The following is a 24597-nucleotide window of genomic DNA, read 5'->3' on the forward strand; positions in this document are numbered from 1 at the left end:
GAAAAAAATTACAAAAAACACCTTTAAAGCATTCATATAATCAGTTTGGTATAAAATTTTTCTTTTCATTGTATATTTAAAGGGACATTTTGATCACAAAATCAATAAATGTAATAATTTGAAGCTTTTATACAAAGAGAAAATATATAAGAAAAAATAGAAAAGGGATGCTAGCGTATAAAGATCAGTAATATTTATGGATCAGACTGTATTAAATATATCAAATAAAAAAATAATTAATTTACATCCCTAGTGATTGATTTACATATTTGAACATGAAGAATTACACAACTAAAAATATTCATCATAACTGATTGTCTATGCTCAAATAGGAGTGATCGATGGTAAAATGAGACATCAATTAAGCTTATGCCTTTTATTAAGTTTTCAGATGCCAGAAATGATCAGCTCAAATTAAATTTTCAGTTTTATCCGAAAGAGGAAAAACAGCTGAAAATATGAGTCAAAAAGGGCTATTCTGTGGTGCACTGGCCAGCAGTGTTTAGAGCACTGGTTTGACTTTCCCTCCAGCTGTAGTCACTGCACAGTGTGAATTGGCTTTCACATCAGACGCAGAAATCGATACACTATGAAACTATTAATTTCAGTGGATTGTGCCACACATGGGCAGTTTGTTGTTGCACTGAGCAAAGTGCAATCTCTACTCTACTGTGTTGTCATGGCAACACTGGTAAAATGACGCCTCTCATTTACGGTCAATAATGTTTTACTGTCAAAAAATGTGTCTTGTGTTTTTTTTTTTTTTTTTAAAGTTGTTGAGTTCAATTAAAAAATTCTTACACAATTACTTTAAATAGTTTAATAAAATAATAAAGAATTATTAGTCATCCCCTAAATTGGACCCAGAGACAATTCAGCAAAACCAAAATCACAATAACCAAAAAGCAGGTATAATTATTTATCTACGCTGTAAAATCTAATAGTCAACTTTATCGAATGAAATGAGTGTAGTTAACTCAAAATTTACTGGAAGTAAAACTCATTTGAAAAGAGTTTTGATCTCAGTGTTGAAGATAATGAGTTTCATGTTTGTGGAGTTGTTTAATGATCCTCTGCTGGAATGTTGAGAGATGGAATGGTTTCTTTTATGGCTCTGACTGAAGTCAGCTGTAGTTTTGTAAATGTTCATCATTAATGCTCAATCAACACTTCCTGAATCACTTAAATACCTCATTACTTCAACTCAAATGGAGTAAGTTTACAGTACTCATATTAATATAGTTTTTGAACTCAAATAGTTTGCTGCAATCGGTTTCCTCAAACGGTTTGATTTGCCTTAACTTATTGGGTTTTACAGAACTCAATTGGTTTAAGTTCATTTTTGTCTTCATTTATTGTTTATTACTGTGCTTAAATTGCTTCGTTTACTCAAATGGATTAAGTTCACAGTACTCAATAGGATTCGTTTTTGAACTTAAATGGTTTGTTGCAATCAGTTTCCTCAAATGGTTTGAGTTACCGTAACTTTTTGGGTTTAACAGTGTAGGATAACAGCATGGACCCGAAGTCACCAACAAATCTTATCCCATGCCACACTGTTGCGTCGAGTCTGGTTTGAAAAAATTTCAGTCTCAGTGCCTATTTAGCTGTAAGAGCATGGTGGTTTGCATTGGTTTTAATTATTTTTCAAGATAAAATGTAATGCAAGTTAAGTAGATTATTAAATAAGTAAAAATAAAAATAAAAATCAACCGGAAGGTTATTAAATACATCTTGAAATGGTTAAATAAATGAGTAAATAAGTAAACATAACACAGCCTCACCCCTATGCAATAGTATTGTGTATCGGCGATCTCACAGGGGGATGAAATGGCGATCTGAAAATTTTGAATATCGCCCAACAGTAATGTAGCTGCTACTCAACTATAACGATCAACAAACACATAATTTTTAATTTTACCGTTTTATTTATTTATTTACTTACAGTATTTTTGTATGTTCATTCAGTTATCTGGTATATGTTTTGCAAGAAGACTTGCTATGTGAGAGGAATTAAATGCTAATTTGTGTTCATAAAAGTGTTTTTAAAAAGAGAAAAAAGAAAATCTGAAATCGCACATTTTTATACATGAATGCAAACAATTATTACCAAGCATTTTTGGTTTCGATTTAGGTTTTCAGCCAAGTGCATCCAGTATTTGTTGAAATTGTTTTACGTCCAGAATTTTAATTTAAGTTCATCCCTTTTACATATTATTTTTAATCCTGTGTCTTTAAAACTAGACAAGTTGCACCATGAACCATAAGACACTTTTATCAGTGTCAACGTTCAAAGTTGGACCAGCCCAGGCCTGACAAACATCTTGCATCATGATCTTGGCTACACCGTCTCAACTTTGGCCTAGAGGGTCAGAAAGAGCCCCGACTGAACCCAGCAGACCTCCCAGATTACAGGTCACCCAGTCAAAGTTTACTTCTAACTGTAATGAGAGGAACCAGTTGGTGCAGATGTGCAGAAAATGTATCCTCAAATATACGCCTCTCATCAGTTAACTTAGTATGATCATTATAGCTGAGTTATTGTGCATAATGAAATCAGACTGCGGTGGCTGCCAAGCTGTGACTGTCACCACAGTATCAGTGGAGCTTTGGAAGATTTTTCAAAACATATGACGCGAAGGAAACCAAGAGATTTAGTCCAAACCTTTGGTCACAGTTGCACAAGACAGATCATGTGAGAAGTCCAACACAAATATGTGCGCGCGTGCTTCCACAAAGGCATCTTTGTGATTGTGTGTTTGTGTCAGAGTTGGAAATTCAGAAAGAAATAGAGAGACTGTGGCCTAATTATTCTGTTCTGCATTTGGAAACACAACATTTCCTCAAAATTGATTGAATTGGATTGATGTTGATTGAAAAAATGGAACATGCTCACAATGCCCCTGTTATCAACATTTAAATGCATTTTGAGGAAATGCTCAGTGCGAAGTCTGTTTTTGAAAAACCTGTTTTTGTTGAGCGATGTATAGAGTATAGATTTTTTGCCTGCAGAGCACGAAAAATTGTTAATAGTTTGCTTTTTTAAAGAGGACTTTTAAGCTTACCATTTGATTCAAAATAAAATCAGGGATTAATAATAATAATAATATATTAAATACTTAAGTGAATATAAAGTGAATAAGTAAATATAAGTGAATACTTATTTACACATACTTATATACACACACATATATACACAGTTGAAGTCAGAATCATTAGCCCCCCTGAATTTTTTTTCCCAATTTCTGTTTAACGGAGAGAAGATTTTTATTTTTTTTTCAACACAGTCACTTCTATACAGCTTAAAGTGACATTTAAAGGCTTAACTAGGTTAATTAGGTTAACTAGGCAGGTTATATTACATACATACATACATACATACATACATACATACATACATACATACATATATACATACATACATAAATACATATACATACATACACATACATACATACATATACATACATACATATATATACATACATATATACATACACATATATACACATATACATATATATACATATATATATATATATATATATATATATATATATACATAAGTAAAAACAATTAAATAATTAATTAAACAATGTTTTCTATACACATAAATGTGTAGTGACTACGATTATTTGTATCCATGTAAATGCAGCTTTCGAGATTGAATGTCTCTTGCTGTTCAAAATATTGTTGGTCTTTTATGTTTTCCCCAAAAGAAAGTCAGTCATTCAGTTTTGGAATAACATGAGGGTGAGCAGATGATGACAGAATACTCTTTTTTTCAAAACAATAATTCCTTTGTCACAAGGTCAACTTAAACATGTCTGCAGAACGGTTTGTGTCAAAAATAGTCATGCTTTAGTTTTAGCTTCATCCTCCCCTTTCAAAAATGATTGTTTTGCTTTTATTTTATTTTGCATTTTAAACATGCTTACTTGTGAAATGAGGTCTCAGTGTCAATATATAGACTTTAAACTGGTGATGAAAATTTTAGTTACACACACACACACACACACACACACACACACACACACACGCACACACACACACACACACACACACACACACACACACACACACACACACACACACACACACACTAAAAGTGTATTTATTTAAGAAACCATTTCACTCAGATATACGTCACAACAGTGAACAGAAGATGATCACGGTTTCCGTTTTAATGTGGACTTTGAAAAACCAAATATTTTTGGATTAAGCAGCCCGTTTTACAGGAGCACTGATCTGATCAAAACAACAAGATTGTCATGACATGCAAATGTCAAAACTGCATTGACATGTCCCACATTTCCCAAGCACGCACACACGCACATGCATGTATACATGGTTTACAGGGACACTTCATAGGCATAATGTATTTTATACAGTAAAAACTGCTTATTAATGGCCCTACCCCTAAATCTAACCCTCACCGGAAATTTTGAATTTCAAAAGACTTTAATTATGATTTTAAGCGTTTTGAATTATAAAACAACTAAGCAATTACAACCAAGTCCTACCCATGTCATTATACAACTTTGTGTCCCTGTAAACTAGGGCTGCACAATATATCGTTTCAGCATGTGTGTATCTGCAAATCACATCGCAGGATCTGCAATGTCATGTTGCTATTAATAAAACTTGACCTAATCTAAAGGGTTCAAACAGTATGAAAGACTTTCATTTTAAAGTATTTTGAAGTCCTGTGACTGTATGATTTCAAGCAAATTTAAACCATTTGGGAACGTGAAATTCTAAAGCTTGCCACTTAAACAAAGCTTAACTGTTAAATTACTCATACAATAAAGACTACATAGTGTTAATTTACATCTGATTATTGCATTTCTGAACCTCAATGCTGTTAAGAGTCCAACAAAAACTATGAAATGTTTATCTTTGTTCTAATGTTTTTCATCTGTGCTTTATTTTACTTATATATATATATATATATATATATATATATATATATATATATATATATATATATATATATATATATATATATATATATATATATATATATATCTGGCAATATATATATATATATCTGGCAATATATATATATATATATATATATATATATATATATATATATATATATATATATATATATCTGGCAATATATATATATATATATCTGGCAATATATATATATATATATATATATATATATATATATATATATATATATATATATATCTGGCAATATATATATATATATATATATATATATATATATATATATATATATATATATATATATATATATATATATATATATAATTTATATTTTTACATATTTTGGTAAAATTTTGTAGATTTTATGCAGATGCACTCGCCTAAAATTATAAATATAAAATTTTATAATAATAAAATTATAAATCTAATCCAATTAGAGATCCTTCACAACAATCACATTACATGATATGCAATGTTAAGTTTATATATATTATTATATTATTTATTGTAATTTATAATTTTTTTCAATGATTTTGAGGACTGTGACAGCATAATGATTTTAAAAGCAGTCAGCTGTCAAAAAATATAGTTTATTTCAGCTGTATATATATTTTTTTTATTGTATTGATATATGCTTGTAGATAGTTTAGTATATTTTATTCAGATGCACTTCTCTATAGAATCATCCCAAACAATCTAATATTAGTAATTATTTCCAAATATAAATATTCCAATCATCTGGTGAAATGTATAATGCAATGTACAGTACATAGCAGAATAACAAAACAGTTGGATGTGCCAAAACTTCTTCGGTTAAAGGTGCATTAGGTGATCTGGCAAATTGCTAACCGGTTAGCATAATATCTTTGAAACACAGTCCCTCCCCTGCGGTCCAAAGCCATGCCTCAGAAACACAAACACGCACATTAAAGATGATAGTAGACAACTCACTAGATCATATCATTCGCCAGTTAGAAAACTTAATAGTACATTATAATACTCCAATTCTGAAAGAAAAACTGTATTATATCTAGCATGCTTTCAGTTGTGCAGCAAGCTAAACTTGTCATAATGTGCAATATTATGTGCGATACTAAGCAACTACTGTGTGCTTAGTGCAGAAATTACACTTTAACGTGCAGGAATTACACTTATTACTAAGCCATACTTACATGCTATTTCAGACCGAATATTTAGAGCAACATGTTAAACAATATAGGGAGCACGTCACAGGTTGTCATTGTCACTTCCGTGCATATAACCCATTCGTAAAACAACACAATCTACATAAGTTTTGCGCGACTAAAAGAGTTTTAAAACATAACATTACCTGTCTAAAATAAATACTTTAGCCATAGTGTCGTCCTTCCTCCAGCAGGCAAAATTAACTCCAATATTGATTCAGGATTTTAAAAAGTTTTGATTCAGCATTTGATTTTACTGCTGTGTCTTGTGTGCACGTGAACGCGCAGCGCGATCTGTGTGAACAGGGATGCACAGTTGTATAAATCTACATTTGCTGGCAGACAGTTATCAGGCTACTTATCAGAATTATGAGAATTGCCAGCCCAACGATTATTTATGCCTTACCCAGAATATAAAAACACATATAAATACATTTAGATCATTTACTTTAATCAGTACTATTGGAATGTGAAGAGATTTTCAACCAGCACAACAAAAAAATTGACGCTGAAGACAATCACCTACTACACCTTTAAACAAAGAGAAAACTGGAGTCATTGTGTACATTGGCTCTAAGGGTCAAACAACAAAAAAATAAGGTCAAGAATCTTGGTGTGACTCTGGAGTCAGATCTGAGCTTCAATAGTCATGTCAAAGCAGTTAATCAGCATACTATCATCTCAAAATCATTGCAAGAATTAGATGCTTTGTTTCCAGTTAGGACTTAAAGAAACATGTTCATGCTCTTATCAGCAGCAGAATGGATTACTGTAATAGACTCCTCACTGGCCTTCCCAAAAAGACAGTCAGACAGTTGCAGCTCATCCAGAACGCTGCTGCCAGGATTCTGACCAGAACCAGGAAATCAGAGCACATCAAACCTGTCCTCAGGTCTTTACGCTGGCTCCCAGTTACATTCAGAATAGATTTTAAAGTATTAGTACTTGTCTATAAATCACTAAATGGCCTAGGACCTCAATACATTACTGATATGCTCATTGAATACAAACCTAACAGATCACTCAGATCTTTAGGATCATATAAACTAGACATTCCAGGAGTTCAGTCAAAGCAGGGTGAATCCAACTTCAGCTACAACAGTATTTCCCAAAATCATGCAGCATTACTGTGAACCACATAAACCTGTACACACACGCAAACACAGATACATAGGAGAAACACAATCACTACTCATACAGATACAATGGAAGAAAATGATTCTTCAGGAATTTAAGTAGAATTATTAGGACGTTCCACGAAAGTCTCTTTTCCAGACCGTAACCCACTTCACTGACATCTGCTCGAGGTGAGCCGTTTGCCAGGGCGTCTGGTAGTCGGTCAGGATTTTCAGCTCTACCTTTCCAGGAGTAATCACTCAAGAATCCAGATCCTCCAACTGCCAGATTCACTCTCACAGACACATTCGACCCAGAAGCTCTCAAATCTACCCAGCTATTCTCTAGATCTGGAAAAACACCTGAGACGGGGGGCCCCTGCTGAGGCTCTCCATGCATCTAGCATATAAAAACAATTTCCCTGGCCTCCAGTTTTACACAATCACACGCTCCCATTGTCTACAGCAGGAAAGTCATCTCTCATGACGTCCCATGGGACTCGAGTGAGATCTTAAAACATCTGAGGAGAGACGTTTCCCACATCTGATGACAACAACTGAAACGGTCTGTGCGGAGACAGGAATGATCACACTTATGCAAGAATCCAGCTTTAAAAAAGGCTTAAATACAAATAAAATATATTTTCTGAATATATACAGCTGAGGTTTACATTATCTTGACCAAACGGTTTAAAGGTTTGGGGTCAGTACAGTTTTTTTATTGCATTTGTTTGAACAGCAGTACAGTATTATTGTGAAAAAAATATTACAAATTAGGGCTGCACAATATATATTGTTTTAGCATCGGTGTTGCAGTGTGTGAATCTGCAATGGCAAGTTGGGATTATAGTTGATCAGCATCACAGAACATGTGATTTGTGGGGTCATCGCAATGTTTAATCCTAAAATAGAGTGAAAGATTTTCATTCGGATGCGTTTTTAAGAACTGCGACCATGTAAGATTTAAGCAAAAGTAAACTAAGAGGTTATAAAAATACATAAACCAAAATTATTTGCATTTTATCATTTATACCCATGGTTCTCAAACTCTTCTTATTAGTCCACTGCTCTAGAACTGAACGCGAATGGATTGGTTAAAATCAGCTGTCAATCACTCAGTCAACGCCTCCTGTCTTCAGATGACAGGAGCTACAACCGCTAAAATGTAAAGCGCTGAAGATGAGAGAATGAAAACAACACTGACAGATTTTGTATTAGAAACACCTAAAGCTACAAATAATAGCCCATGATCATGTGGTGAATGTTAATCCACCATCTACACTTTTCGAAGAGTGGATAAAAGACTTCCATTGGCTTCAAGTCTGCTATGAAAACAACTAAAGCATTCACTTTAAAGTCTGTGCAACAGAATTTTCAGGTAACTGTTTGCCACATCTACACATTTTAAGCACGAGAGGTTCTGTTTAATCCTTCATTTAATCGCCAGATGCTCTCAGATGTGCAAGTGGCAGCTAAATGTCAAATTTAACACCAGTTACACCAAAAGGGCTTGCGCTGACTAAGACTAAACTAATATTGCAGCTCATGAAAAGAGCCGTATTGCTATTAAAATGAAGTATGCAAATAATAAGGTATATGTCAAAAGCATCAGTGCAATATCAGACACCACCCGTGAGAACAGCACAGTTAACGTTAAGAGATTCATTCATGTCAAGCAGTGCGTGCAGGGCCGGTGAGCGGTCCATCCGTGTATCTTTTGGTCACTCTATGTTATACAAATGTATTTTCTTGTGATAATGGGATTTCGTTGAGACATTTTCCTCACACATGCATTTTTAGTTTTTTGGCTTGTTAGTTTTGATTAGTGTTGATTTCAAATGCAATACATCTGTTTATAAAACTTGTAGTAACAGTGCAATAATTGGTGGGAGCCACTAAATTTTGGCTGGTGCGCCTAAATTGAAAAAGTTAGGAGCAAGCAACCAAGGTACCAAGCAAAAATGTTAATTTTGAGCCCTGTAATATATAGTAAATATAGTTAAAATATTGTGAACAGCTTTAAAAAAAGCTTATTTTTATTGTTTGTATATGCTTTGGGGGTGGGGGGGTCACGAGTTCTTGACAATCTTACATTGGGGGTCGCTGGTTTAAAAGTTTGAGAACCACTGATTTATACAATGAAGAGTATATATCAATATATATATATATATATATATATATATATAAATATATATATATATATATATATATATATATATATATATATATATCAATATATATCAATATAAATATATATATATATATATATATATATATATATATATATATATATATATATATATATATATATATATATATATATATATATATCAATATATATCAATATAAATATATATATATATATATATATATATATATATATCAATATATATCAATATAAATATATATATATATATATATATATATCAATATATATCAATATAAATATATATATATATATATATATATATATATATATATATATATATATATATATATATATATATATAAATATGAATTACAAGGGGGTTTGGGGAGGATTGACCCCTCTAATTAAGGCTTGACATCAAAAACTGAAAGACATCAATACATGATGTTTGGGGGGATCAGTCAGCCCTTTGAAACTGAGAAAAAGTTCACTCTGATCTGTATTTTAAATAATAACATTAATAATTAAAATAATACATATCTATTTGACCACCCCTATAATGGTTCATACCATTGTGAATGCATGATTGCGCCATTTGGTCTATGCAAGCGAAAAAAAAAAATCATTCAACAGTCTGAAACAAGTCTGATAGACACTGTATGAGTTCACAAGACTGTTTTCTCATAAAATAGATGACATGTAGCCTAAAAGTAAAGTCAAGTTAGATGCAAAGTTTGTATAGTTTGACCTGAAGTAAGCCTAAATAACTAATCAGGTCAGAATACACTAAATAGCCCATCTCACAAAACACTGAAAACTTAATTTAAAAACTTTACTTAATTTAAATAATTACATACATTTGATTCACTGAAGCATGTATTACACAAACTCACATTACAGAAGAAGTTGACCCTCCCGATTGTTAATGTATAATTCGCACACTGCTATACAGCAGGGGTTCTGAGGGTGCTTTCACACCTAGACTTTTGTTTTGGAACCTGACGCATTTCCCCAGTTAGCGCAGTTTGTTTGGCATATGTAAATCCAGCAATCACGCTCTGATCCATGCCAAAACAATCGGTCCGAGATCGCCTGGATGAGGTGATCTCGGTTCGATTCAAACGAACTCTGGAGCGGATCGATTGTAGTGAGACAGCAATATAGCCCGGCTATATCACAGTGTATTATGGAGATGTAATAGGCACATATATATATATATATATATATATATATATATATATATATATATATATATATATATATATATATATATATATATATATATATATATATATGTCATTCCTACTGGTAAAGGTAAATGTGTGTTTCTTGTCGAATACGAAAGTGAAAGCATGCTGAACTATTAACGAGAGCCGTTTATCCGTTAGGAAAATTAACCGAAATGCAGTCTTGGTTTATCAGTTATTTCTCTCTATAATGTAAAGCCTTTAATGCATAATTCTAGCTAAGGGAGAATCTTACCTCTGATTTATACTTGGTGACGATGTCTGTGGGTGACACCATTCAAAATTGAAGTGCAGCATTTCGCTTATAATGTCTTATTGCTCATTGCCATAAATTAAAATCTGCAAAATAAACCGTGAAACTCTGACCAATGCGAGGAGAATTAACTCGCACGTGACTTGTTTTAGCTCTTTTGGTCCGTTTAGAAACTTTGCTGTGTGAAAGCGAATCGCACCAAAAACAAAGGGCAACATTGTCACAATTTTAATCCCTGTTTCGGTACAAAACAGCGCCCTAAATCTCTGTCCTGGAGGTTTGGTGTCCTGCAGAATTTAGCTCCAACCCTAATCAGACGCACCTGGGCTAGCTATTCAAGCTCTTATTTGGCTCTCTAGAAACATCCTTGCAGGTGTGTTGAGGCAAGTTGGAGCTAAACTCTGCAGGACACCGGCCCTCCAGAACTGAGTTTGGACACCCCTGCTATAAATTGTTATTTAATCAAAGACTATAAAATACACAAGACCTGTCACTCATATAGTAATGAATGGGGAAAAGTTAATATGGCGAATGAAGCCCCGCCTACTAGTACAGGAGCCAGTCATCGATTGCTATAGACTGACGTTTCTCTGGGGGAAAGAAAAGACCAGACGAGTATTTTTATGACAGTTTGCTGGTCAACAAACACACTGGAATCTCAGTGAATACTTGCTTCACAGACAAAATAAATATATCCACATAAATCTAGAAATCTCAAAGATTTTTTGATCTGTATGAAACGAACCTGAGGTACATCACATGACAGCAACTACTCAAACACTCACAAATGTGTAAACAAAGAGTTGCTGACAGATTTGCCATCAAGAACAAGTTGTGGATTACTTCAGAAGACCAGCGCGATCAGACAATCTTTAATGTGTAGATAATGAATAGAACGGCCATAAATGAGGTTGGTGTCGTGATCTCATTCCTTTCAAATGCACATGCGCATTCGCTTGGGCAGCCTGAAAATACGCAGATTTTTTTTGATTCGGAAATTTAAAATGAAACTTATTAGACAGCTGTTGTTTAATTTTATTGGTGATTCCAAATTCAGACAGAAAGCCTTAGCATACTGCCCGAGAGACGTTTCAAAGATGGCCGCCAAGTGAAATGACTTTGATTTAATCTATTATTATTGAATTTCTGTAGCTCAATACTGTTAGATTCCACAGAAAATTAATTTGTATTTGTTCAACTGTATTGTACTTTATATATTCTCCTTTACAAAATGATCCAGTCAATGTAAAAATATGATTTTATTACAAATAGAGTTATAAGCGCTCTTGTGAAATTATATCCATATCACAATATATACCGCAGACGAACTTAATAATCGCTAAATCAGTTTTTGTCCAATATCGAGCAGCCTTGTTACAAACTATTGCAAAAATAGTTTATTTATTATAACATACATTGAAACATAACTTATTCCCGTAGCTTATGGTCACATGATGCTTCAGAATTCAGTCTAATATGATTTTCCACTTAAGATTTTTTACAAATAATATATGAATTAGAAATACTTTAAAATAAATTATGAGTAAAGGCTGGTTTATACTTGACCCATGGCGGCTGCCTTGCACATAGTCGTGCATATATACTTCTGCATGCTGTTTGTGTTGCTCTGCAATAACACTTCCTTAACGCAAGCTGGCAGTAGGTTCCTCTGTGTTGAGTTTCTTTGCGAGTGTTTTGTTTTTTCTGAACGCTACAAGTAGCTAAAAAAAAGGCTCATTCAGAGGTGGGAACCGGTGGACGTCCTAAAACAAACACAAAACAAGTTTCCATCTGTTTACATTTTTTGAAACGGCGCATCAGCATCGGCGTCAGCCACGGCGAGGGCTATGCGACCATCCGCGTGCACTTGAAGCAGAAGAATAAATCAGCCTTGCTGTGTACTTGCTAAATAAAAGTATCAACATCTTTTAAAATATTTACTCATACATCTACTGTATAATATATGAATAAAATATACTCATATAAACGTACATGAAACATTGACATCTAACTTTTGAATGGTGGTGTATATTATATTATTTATAATACTACTACACTATTATAATATTATATAATGTATGATTATCTGTCATATAATATACTTATTATTTATCATTTATAATCAGTAGAACATGAGTAATTAAACATAAAAAGCATGTAATTAAATGCTTTGAATAATATGACGCCAAAAGAGCACAGAAGGGTGGATGTATAAATAGTCCTAACCTGCAAAATGATTCCTCCATAAAATATCAGCGATAGTCATGGGTGGACCAGCAGCAGGGAGGTGTTTACCTTTGTCATGGTCGTTCTTAATCATGTCCATTAAAGAGTTCTCCAAAGTCTGCAAGCTGAAGGGGTCGAAGTGTCGATTCCGATCCTGAAAGACAGAAGGAAGGGTGTCAAAGGTCAGAGGTTAAAGATGTGTCACACTGCATCACCATTTCACAGCTTTTCTAATTAGAACCATACCCAAGGTTTGAACCAAATCATTTTTGATCCAATAAACAAAAACACAAAATAGACACCAAGTTTCAGCTTAGTTTGCAACAACTCTGGGTTTTAGGTACCATCCATAACATCATGGCAACAATATGTACATGTATATATGTGTGTGTGTGTGTGTATGGTTGTGCGTGTCATGATAATGATTCAGCATATAAACACATAAACATATAAAAACAAACCGTGCAGTTGGTAGTAGGCATGGGACGATACCTTTTCAAGGTATACCGTTTGGTTTTAAAACTGCCAAAATTTTCTGTAATGCTGTGTTCACACCAGACGTGGAACGTGCGGATAAATCATGCTATTCGGGCATAAATATACGCGTGAACATTTTGACTTTACTCGCTTCATTTGCGCATCAAAATCCGCTTCATTCACGCATCAAATCCACATCACAACAGACGCGGATTCGTGTGATGGGCAGGGCTTCTGTCTGCCTGGTGACTGTAGCTTCGTTGCTAAATGGCTAACATGGATTTTATTGTGAGAATAACAGTGTTTACGTGCTTTATGAAGGCTGAAAAACAGCGTTGATTCGTTTGGAGCCGTGTCTGAGTCCACTAGATCCTTTCAGAGGAGCACCTATCTCTGTGAGCTGATAAACTCCTCCAGAAACTTAACCTGGATGATGGAAGCTTACAGCAGTGCTTCCGACTGAGCCGAGCCCAGTTTGATCAACTGTTGTCTGGTGTCGGCAGGAGGATTTCCCCCTGGGACACCAACAACAGGTGCTACGTCATAAGAAAGCTCATACAAGAGAAAGCTCCTGATTGGTAAACACAGCGCGAATGTCCGCTGAAGTTCAGATTTTCAAACTTGAGGTATTCGAGCGAAACCCGCGTTAAGTGCGTCAATCGCACAATGCACTCAACTCTCGCCGCTTCATTCACGCGAATCACGTCATTCGCGCTGCCTCATTCGTGCGTTTCACGTCGCAGGATGTCTAACATGGAAGGCCGTTAGGGTCAAAACGTCTGCAACAAACGCCCTAACGGCCTTCCATAGTCTAATCTCGTCTTTGCATTGACTTAACATGTAAATCACTCGTGCTTGACGCTTCTTTCACTTCTGGTGTGAACGCATCATAATACCGTTCATAATGTATGTGTAAGATTTTTTTTTTTTAGGACAACAGTTTCTCCGGCAGAAATGATATCCAAAGATGCCGTTTTAAATTGTAAAGAAATCTGTGTTTTAGAAACAAATGAAGACAGCAGAAGTTAATGATTCATTTAAATTATTTAGCCTGACATGTTTACTGCTCCAAAATATTTTAAATCTTTCACAAAATAAAATATGTTGTTTTCAAAGGGGAAAAAAGTTTTTGTTTTTTACCCAGACATTTAAAAATAATTAAAATTTAAAAATAGTAGTAATCACAGAATCGTAAAACCATAATATTTTTATCCAAGGTTATCATACCATTAGAGTCTTATACTGGCCTAAGCCAGTTGGTAGCAAGTGAAACACAACGGAAATAATGGCTCAAAGCATCTATTTTTTTATCAGAAGTGCTATGAATTTCTAACTCGTGCTGTGCCTCATGATCATGACGGTTAATCTGCGTCATCATCTCCACTTCAGAATTTCTCCTGCCATCTCACAGCCAGATTCAGATCAGGTGAGATGGCCAGTCCACACTGTATGCAATTAAACAAGTTAAAGCGAATGAGCAGGAGAATAAAGCGTAAGTGAAAGAGTGAGAGAGAGCCTGTGAATGTCTGTGTGTGTGTGGATGAATCAGGCAGTGGGCAGAGGCCAACCCAGGGAAGCACATTGTTTGCACACCGAGCCTATTGTCACGCAACTGGCTGAGCATTCAAAAAGCGATATTTCCCCTCTCAGGTTCCAGATAAAAATCTGCCCACTTTGTGAAAATCATGAGCAATCAAAATGCTGAGCTCCTCACTTCACTCACTATCAGACACCAGTCACACATATTTCAGCATTAAACAACCACACACACACACACATGCCATATCTTGTATTGTGGCAGCCTGCTTGCCCGCCTAATACAGTTTGTAGTACAGCAGATAAAACACAGGCATATATCTGTTCATAAAACTGTGGTCAGTTGTTTTATTTCTGGGATGCAGAAAACAAGGAGGAATCTGTGAATTTCAGTCATGAAAAAATGGAAGTAGCTGCATAACAGAGAATGTCATGGAATTTGGAAAGTTTTTGGTGACATTAATCAAAAGTAGGACTGTGCAGATAATAACAATCATAAATGGGCTGATTTACATCATCTGTTATCTCACTATATAAAAACACGAACATGTGAACCTAATCTCCAGAGCTGTTTTATGTGAGAAAAATTATTGTTATATCACATAAACTCTACAAATTAATTTAACTGTAATTGTGATAGAAATACAATAATAATAATAATAATAATAATAATAATAAAAATTATAATAATAACAACAACATTACTACTACTTCTACAAATACTACTACTAATAATAATACTATTAATACTACTACTCATAATAATCTTAACACTAATTATAAAACTTAGAAAAGATTTCATTTTAATTTTAAAAGATTCAGTAATCGTTTAGTCTTGATTGTTTTCATTTTAAAGGATTAAACAAGCAATAAGATTGAGCAATAAGTAAAACAAAGATTCATAAAATTGTACATGTTCGTTAAACCTGACCTGTTGTTATATTAAAAATATTTTAATTAATTGGAATTTAAAAACAATTAGTATTACTACTTTTAAAATATACTACTTTTTAAAATATATAAATATATTATTAAAATATACTCCATAAAATAATAATAATTAAATAAATTATATTTCACAGGGCTCTCACATTATGTTATTTGATTTATAGTCCATAAATAAATAAATAAATAAATAAACAATCTTTCATGGGGCCCTTACATTATGTTATTTGATATATATATATATATATATATATATATATATATATATATATATATATATATATATATATATATATATATATATATATATATATATATATATATAGTTCATAAATAAATAAATAAATTAATTAATTAATTAATAATCTTTCATGGGGTGATTACATTATGTTATTTGACACATATAGTCCACAAATAAATAAATTAATAAATTAATAAATAATATTTCATGGGGTCCTTACACAATGCTATTTAATTTATATATAGGCCACAAATAAATAACTAATCTTTCATGGGGCCCTTACATTAGGTTATTTGATATATAGTCCACAAATAAATAAATAAATTAATAAATAAATAATCTTTCATGGGGCCTTTACATTATGTTGCTTGATATATATATATATAGTACATAAATAAATAAATAAATAATCTTTCATGGGGTGCTTACATTATGTTATTTGATACATATAGTCCACAAATAAATAAATTAATAAATAATATTTCATGGGGTGCTTACATTATGTTATTTGATACATATAGTCCACAAATAAATAAATTAATAAATAATATTTCATGGGGTAATTACATTATGTTATTTGATACATATAGTCCACAAATAAATAAATTAATAAATAATATTTCATGGGGTAATTACATTATGTTATTTGATACATATAGTCCACAAATAAATAAATTAATAAATAATATTTCATGGGGTAATTACATTATGTTATTTGATACATATAGTCCACAAATAAATTAATTAATTAATTAATTACATTAGGCAAGGCAAGTTTATTTATATACCACATTTCATAGTGCTTTACACAAACAGGAATAAAAGAAACAAGTATAAGAGAAATAAAAACAAATAATAAAAATGGTTAAAAAAATTAAATAAATAAGCATAAAAACAGATAAAATGTGTTATAAAAGAATGAAAAAGAAGAGAAAAACATAATAGTGCGATCTGTCGGACTTAGCACAGTGCTCATTCAGTAAAGGCACAGCTAAACAGATGTGTTTTCAGTCTTGATTTGAATGTGCCTAATGTTGGAGCACATCTGATCATTTCTGGAAGCTGATTCCAGCAACAAGGGGCGTAGTAGCTGAAAGCCGATTCACCCTGCTTTGACTGAACTCTTGGAATTTCTAGTTTATTTGATCCTAAAGATCTGAGTGATCTGTTAGGTTTGTATTCATTGAGCATATCAGTAATGTATTGAGGTCCTAGGCCATTTAGTGATTTATAGACCAGTAATAATACTTTAAAATATATTCTGAATGTAACTGGGAGCCAGTGTAAAGACCTGAGGACAGGTGTGATGTGCTCTGATTTCCTGGTTCTGGTCAGAATTCTGGCCGCAGCATTCTGGATGAGCTGTAACTGTCTGACTGTCTTTTTGGGAAGGCCAGTGAGGAGTTACAGTAATCCACCCTGCTGATAAAAGCATGAACAAGTTTCTCTAAGTCTTCACTGAAAACAAAGCATCTAATTCTTGCAATGTTTTTGAGATGATAGTATGCTGATTTACTAACTGCTTTGACATGACTATTGAAGCTCAGATTTGATTCCAGAGTCACACCAAGATTCTTGACCTTATTTTTTGTTGTTTGACCCTTAGAGCCAAGGCACGCATTCACCTTGAGAACCTCATCTCTGTTCCCAAACGCAATCACTTCAGTTTTCTCTTTGTTTAACTGAAGAAAGTTTTGGCACATCCAATTGTTAATTCATCAATGCATTGGCAGAGGGTGTCAATGGGGCTGTAGTCATTAGGCAGTAAGGCTAGGTAGATCTGAGTGTCATCAGCATAGCTGTGGTAGGAGATTTGTTTTTTCTCATTATTTGGCTCAGAGGGAGCATATAAAGGTTGAACAGGAGAGGTGCCAGAATCGAGCCTTGTGGGACTCCACATGTCATGGGTGTCCACCTCGACCTATGGTCACCTATACTGACATAGTAACCTCTCCCTTCAAGGTAAGATCTGAACCATTTGAGGTCTGTCCCAGATAGCCCAACCCAGTTTTCCAGCCTATCCAGAAGTATGCTGTGATCGACAGTGTCAAATACGGCACTGAGATCAAGCAGTACCAGCACTGTTAGTTTTCCTGAATCTGTATTTAGGCGTATATCATTGATTATCTATATAAGGGCGCTCTCTGTACTGTGATGTGGTCTGAAACCATTATGTTATTTGATACATATAGTCCACAAATAAATTAATTAATTGAGTAATGAATAATATTTTATGGGGTCCTTACATTATGTTATTTGATACATATAGTCCACAAATAAATATTTAAATAAATTAATAAATAATATTTCATGGGGCCCTTACATTATGATATTTGATATATAGTCCACAAATAAATAAATTAATTAATTAATAAATAACATTTCATGGGGTCCTTACATTATGATATTTGATATATAGTCCACAAATAAATAAATAAATAAATAATATTTCATGGGGTCCTTACATTGTTATTTTATACATATGGTCCACAAATAAATAAATAAATAAATTAATTAATAATATTTAATGGGGTCCTTACATTATGTTATTTGATACATATAGTCCACAAATAAATAAATAAATTAATTAATTAAATAAATTTCATAGGGTCCTTACATTATGTTATTTGATAGTCCACAAATAAATTAATTAATTAATTAATAAATAATATTTAATGGGGCCCTTACATTATGTTATTTTATACATATAGTCCACAAATAAATAAAAAAATTAATTAATAAATAATATTTCATGGGGTGCTTACATTATGTTATTTGATATATAGTCCACAAATAAATAAATTAATTAATTAATAAATAATATTTTATGGGGTCCTTACATTATGTTATTTTATACATATAGTCCACAAATAAATAAATAAATAAATTAATTAATAAATAATATTTCATGGGGTGCTTACATTATGTTATTTGATATATAGTCCACAAATAAATAAATAAATTAATTAATAAATAATATTTTATGGGGTCCTTACATTATGTTATTTTATACATATAGTCCACAAATAAATAAATAAATAAATTAATTAATAAATAATATTTCATGGGGTGCTTACATTATGTTATTTGATATATAGTCCACAAATAAATAAATAAATTAATAATAATCTTTCATAGGGCCCTTACATTGTCACTTGATTTGCAAAAAGTGGCCAACGTTGGGTGAAATGGTGATGCATGTAAATAAAATGACTATAATTTAGCCTATTATTTTTATTTGTATTTATAAAAAATGCTACAAATAATGTGTTAGATGAAGTGGGATCTCACTCACGAATATCTTCTCTATTGTTGGTCCAACTGCTTTTCTACTGCTCTTCTGTTTTGTAGGTCATTTTAAACAAAAGCATTTGCTAAATACATAAATGCAAATGTGGAAATTGATCATCAATGCACAATATCTGTATAAAAAGTAATTATCTGTTTACAACGTTACATACAGCCTACAAAGTCAGTATTAACATAAGGATATGAAGTGAAAAAGTCTCTTAAAGGCTGCGTTATAAAAAAAAATTAGACACAATTAGCTCCTTGGTTCCTGTTAATCATCATTCTTTGTTCCAAATTTGTGTTGAATTTATTGGGTTAATTATTTTTTTACTGAAGTTCATCAACAAAAAGGGCAATTTAAACAATCTGTTTTATCATGGTAGCATGCATGACTCATCAAAAACCATTTATGAGCATAATCCCAGGCGATTATGGAGAAACTATTGCATATAATTGACCATAATAAGATAACACATTTACAATCCACAAAATGAACAAAAACTGCTTTGATAAAAGAGAAATATCAATGCCCTCTATCTGAGAATATGTCAACAGTATATGGCTACAATGTTTCTGTTCATGACAGCAGAGCGGGCCCCGCCCCCTCATCCCACAAACACCAATCAGATTTGAGTGGTGTTCCCTTTAAACGCCCCCAAACGAGCTGCTGGAGAAACTCTGATGGGAATTTGAACCCTTCCACCTTACAAATGACATATATAGAAACAGCTGGGAAATTATTCAAAACAACTTCCCTACGGTCGGAATAACTGGTGTTTCGGAGAATTTTAAACAAGCAATGATAAAAAAAACCCATAGTTTTATAATTTAGTATACACAAAGAAGAAAATAAAATGTAAATCAGGTAAAAACAACAACATTTCAGTGTTTTATGTCAATGAATTGTTTTATGATTATTATGACGAAACACAGCTTAATTACTTTTTGATATCAATAAAATGTAGCCTACTATACAAATTGTAACTCAAAACAGTTTATACGTGAATTAACTTCATTTATTTAATGTATCTGACAATTATTATGAAAAATTAAATGGATTTATAAATGGATGTCTGCTTTCTATGGATTAAATCTGCTCATGAAGTGAAGAATCTCACCTGAAAGGACATTAAGTTGTTGCTCTTGTTGGTTATTCAGGATGTTTTTTATATGTCAATGAACTATTTTATGATTATCATGACGGAATACGTGTATAAATTACGTTTAAGGCTATATCTACAATGACAAAATACTTATATAAATTATTTTATAAACTTTTTACCACATTAAATGTGTGTTCTGTGTGTTCAGACTGTAATTTAAAACATTTTATACCTGAATGAACACATTTCGTGTATCAGTCTACAACACACTATACATTTCGCTGTAGTTGGTTTTATATTCGCACATACTTTGAATATTCAGTCTGAAATCTCACGCAATGACTTCAAAACAACACTATTTAAGCTATTTGACAGTGAACAACGTTGTACTTTCATAGTAATTGTCTGCAAATACAATTTTACTATTTATTTGCAAAGAATAGGCTACCTCTCTGAAATTAGCCTATATTATTAAGGAGAAAATCCAACTGCGCGACTATAAAACCAACTTTACCTAAATCCGTATGCATTAAGTCTATTGATGAAGTGAAGAATCTCACCTGAAATGGCAGCATGTTGTTGCTGTTGTCGGTTCTGAAGGGCTCTGGAGGCTCTGAGATCATCCAGGGTTTCTGCAGGGCTCCGGGTCTCTGGTATTTCGGGGGCGCGATGACAGTGCTCGGGAAGGGCTTCTTGGTCGGGGAGATGGGGTTGAGCGGAGACGGGACGCTCAGCCCAAGCGCTCTCCGCGGGTCTCTGCCGCTCCACGGGTTCGCCGCGGAGCTCCATACCGCGTTCTGGTGGTTATTCCAGGCGGACGAGGACGCGGACGAGGCGGCAACCTTATTAAGTAGGGTCTGGTGGCTGTAGGGGTTCCTCTGGTTCACTCCCAGCGGAGACCTTCTCATCTGCGGGGAGAAATTCCCACCGTACACCGGGTTGACGTGATGGGGAAAGTTCTGAAAAAGCATCGTTCCGTTTACCGACGGAATCCCTTGGAAAAAGCCCTCGTCCACGGTGTTGGTGGACCAAGTGCTGCCGAACGACGGCGAGAGAGAGGAATCCTGAGGCAAACCCAAACCCGGTAATACCGGAGACTCCATGGCGAGCCGCTCGGAGTGACCGACGTGGTGCTGCTCGTCCAGGATCGGAGGCTCGGAGGGGGTCGGGGTGGATGGGGGCTCTGTGTTTGACGGGTCTTGGTGTGGGTGAGGCTGAGCTTTGCTTTTGTCCATCAGTAAATCATCCTGCATGTTTTGAGCTGAAACACAGACGATCAGTTGTTATTGATCACACCGATAGGGCTGGGGTTATTATTATTAATGAGCCCCTGATCAGCCATCAGCGGCACCGGATCTGTCTGTACTCCGGTTTTATCCCCCTCACTCATGTGTCCTCTACGCGAATACACGAGAAAAGCTCGGAGGTCACCGATATTCGCCAATTTTCGCCACGTCTCGTTTTTCTCTCACCGGAACTCCAGACAGAAATGAGAAACTGATTCTTGTTCCTGTTTTTTTTCTTCGTAAGCTCCGCCTCAATCATTTGCATACGTCAATAAATACAGCTGCGTCCTTCAGCAAGGTTATAAGAGAAACACTACACAGTTTTAATGTCATAAACAGAGTTTACGTTAGGTGTGTTTTATAAGGTAGACTAATTTTTAAACACTGTCTTAAGACTCAAAACACTATACATCAAACGTGTGACATTTACTGAGACAGCTAGTTTATTAAAATAAAATATGCTTTTTAAGCATTAACAAATATTCTTGAATCAGCGCATAACACAACACATAACAATGTCAATCACTATACAGTACAATATAATGCATATGGGTCAAAGACATTTTGGTGTCTGCACAAATAAAATTTTTATATGCCTAAAAATGTCTTATTGAAAACCTTAAAGATTTAAATAGAACACTACACTTATGCTACACTTAAAAGATCTTTTTATGTTGGTAATATATATATACATGTCTGTGTGTGTGTGTGTGTGTGTGTGTGTGTGTGTATTTTTTTAATATACCTGACAAGAGTTTTTTGGCATATAAACTACTACAGTGAATAATATTTAGTGGTTGTTTTCTGTAAATCATGGCAAAAATGCACAAAGGTTATAATATTGATAAAAAATTAAACAAGACACATTGTAATGTGCAGAGAAAAAAGTATTACACGTTTATTGTTTTGATGCCAAAACCCATGACCCATGTGCAATAGCTTTTGTGCACTTTATGTCAATGTGTATGTAAATGTTTATTCTTACCCATATATAAAATAATACATTTACAAAATAAAAATTCATATTCACAGGATATATCACATTTACAAAATCCAATTTGTAAATTCAAAATAAGATTCATAAATACAACACACAATTTGTGAAGTATAAATTATATTTTCGCCAAATTAATAGGATATGTGCATTTTATGAATCGCGTTCTGAATTTACAAACTGGATTTGTATATTTAAGAATCGTGTTTATTTACGAATTGGATTTATGCATTTATGAATCGTGTTTTGAATTTACAAATTGGAGTAGTGTATTTTTGAATCGTGTTTATTTACGAATTGGATTTGTGTATTTTTGAATCGTGTTTATTTACGAATTGGATTTGTGTATTTTTGAATCGTGTTTTGAATTAATGAATTGGATTTGTGTATTTTTGAATCGTGTTTATTTACGAATAGGATTTGTGTATTTTTGAATCGTGTTTATTTACGAATAGGATTTGTGTATGTTTGAATCGTGTTTATGAATTGGATTTATGTATTTTTGAATCGTGTTTATGAATTGGATTAGTGTATTTTTGAATCGTGTTTATTTATGAATTGGATAAGTGTATGTTTGAATCGTGTTTTGAATTAATGAATTGGATTTGTGTATTTATGAATCGTGTTATAAATTTACGAATTGGATTTGTGTATTTTTGAATCGTGTTTATTTACGAATAGGATTTGTGTATGTTTGAATCGTGTTTATTTAAGAATTGGATTTGTGTATTTTTGAATCGTGTTTATTTACGAATTGGATTTATGTATTGTTGAATCGTGTTTATGAATTGGATTTGTGTATTTTTGAATCGTGTTTATTTACGAATTGGATTTATGTATTTTTGAATCGTGTTTATGAATTGGATTTATGTATTTTTGAATCGTGTTTATGAATTGGATTAGTGTATTTTTGAATCGTGTTTTAATTTACAAATTGGATTTGTGTATTTTTGAATCGTGTTTATTTACGAACTGGATTTGTGTGTTTTTGAATCGTGTTTATTTATGAATTGGATAAGTGTATTTTTGAATCGTGTTTTGAATTTACGAATTGGATTTGTGTATTTTTGAATCATGTTTATTTATGAATTGGATAAGTGTATTTTTGAAAAGTGTTTATTAACGAATTGGATTTGTGTATTTTTGAATTGTGTTTATTTACGAATTGGATTTGTGTATTTTTAAATCATTTTTATTTACGAATTGGATTTGTGTATTTTTGAATCGTGTTTTGAATTTACTAAATGGATTTGTGTATTTTTGAATCGTGTGTATTTACGAATTGGATTTGTGTATTTTTGAATCGTGTGTATTTACGAATTGGATTTGTGTATTTTTGAATTGTGTTTATTTACGAATTGGATTTGTGTATTTTTGAATCGTGTTTATTTACGAATTGGATTTGTGTATTTTTGAATCGTTTTTATTTACGAATTGGATTTGTGTATTTTTGAATCAGGTTTATTTACGAATTGGATTTGTGTATTTTTGAATCAGGTTTATTTACGAATTGGATTAGTGTATGTTTGAATCGTGTTTTGAATTTATGAATTGGATTTGTGTATTTTTGAATCGTGTTTATTTACGA

General features: G+C 33.0%; 1 protein-coding gene across 5 annotated transcripts in view; it reads right to left on the bottom strand.

The window, feature by feature from the left end:
* Nucleotides 1-24597, bottom strand: part of cpeb3 (cytoplasmic polyadenylation element binding protein 3) — a 121371-nt gene that overhangs the window by 51063 nt on the left and 45711 nt on the right. For 3 of the 5 annotated variants that reach the window (XM_056471563.1, XM_056471564.1, XM_056471565.1), the window contains exons 2-3: nt 21290-21990; nt 13137-13290 (exon numbers count right to left, since the gene is read on the bottom strand). In XM_056471563.1, coding sequence (XP_056327538.1) covers nt 13137-13290; nt 21290-21990 — 855 coding nt within the window. The remainder of the gene's footprint in view (nt 1-13136; nt 13291-21289; nt 21991-24597) is intronic. The other 2 variants (XM_056471567.1, XM_056471566.1) reach the window with 1 other exon arrangement.

This window comes from Danio aesculapii, chromosome 13, assembly GCF_903798145.1.
Source record: "Danio aesculapii chromosome 13, fDanAes4.1, whole genome shotgun sequence".
NCBI lineage: Eukaryota > Metazoa > Chordata > Actinopteri > Cypriniformes > Danionidae > Danio > Danio aesculapii.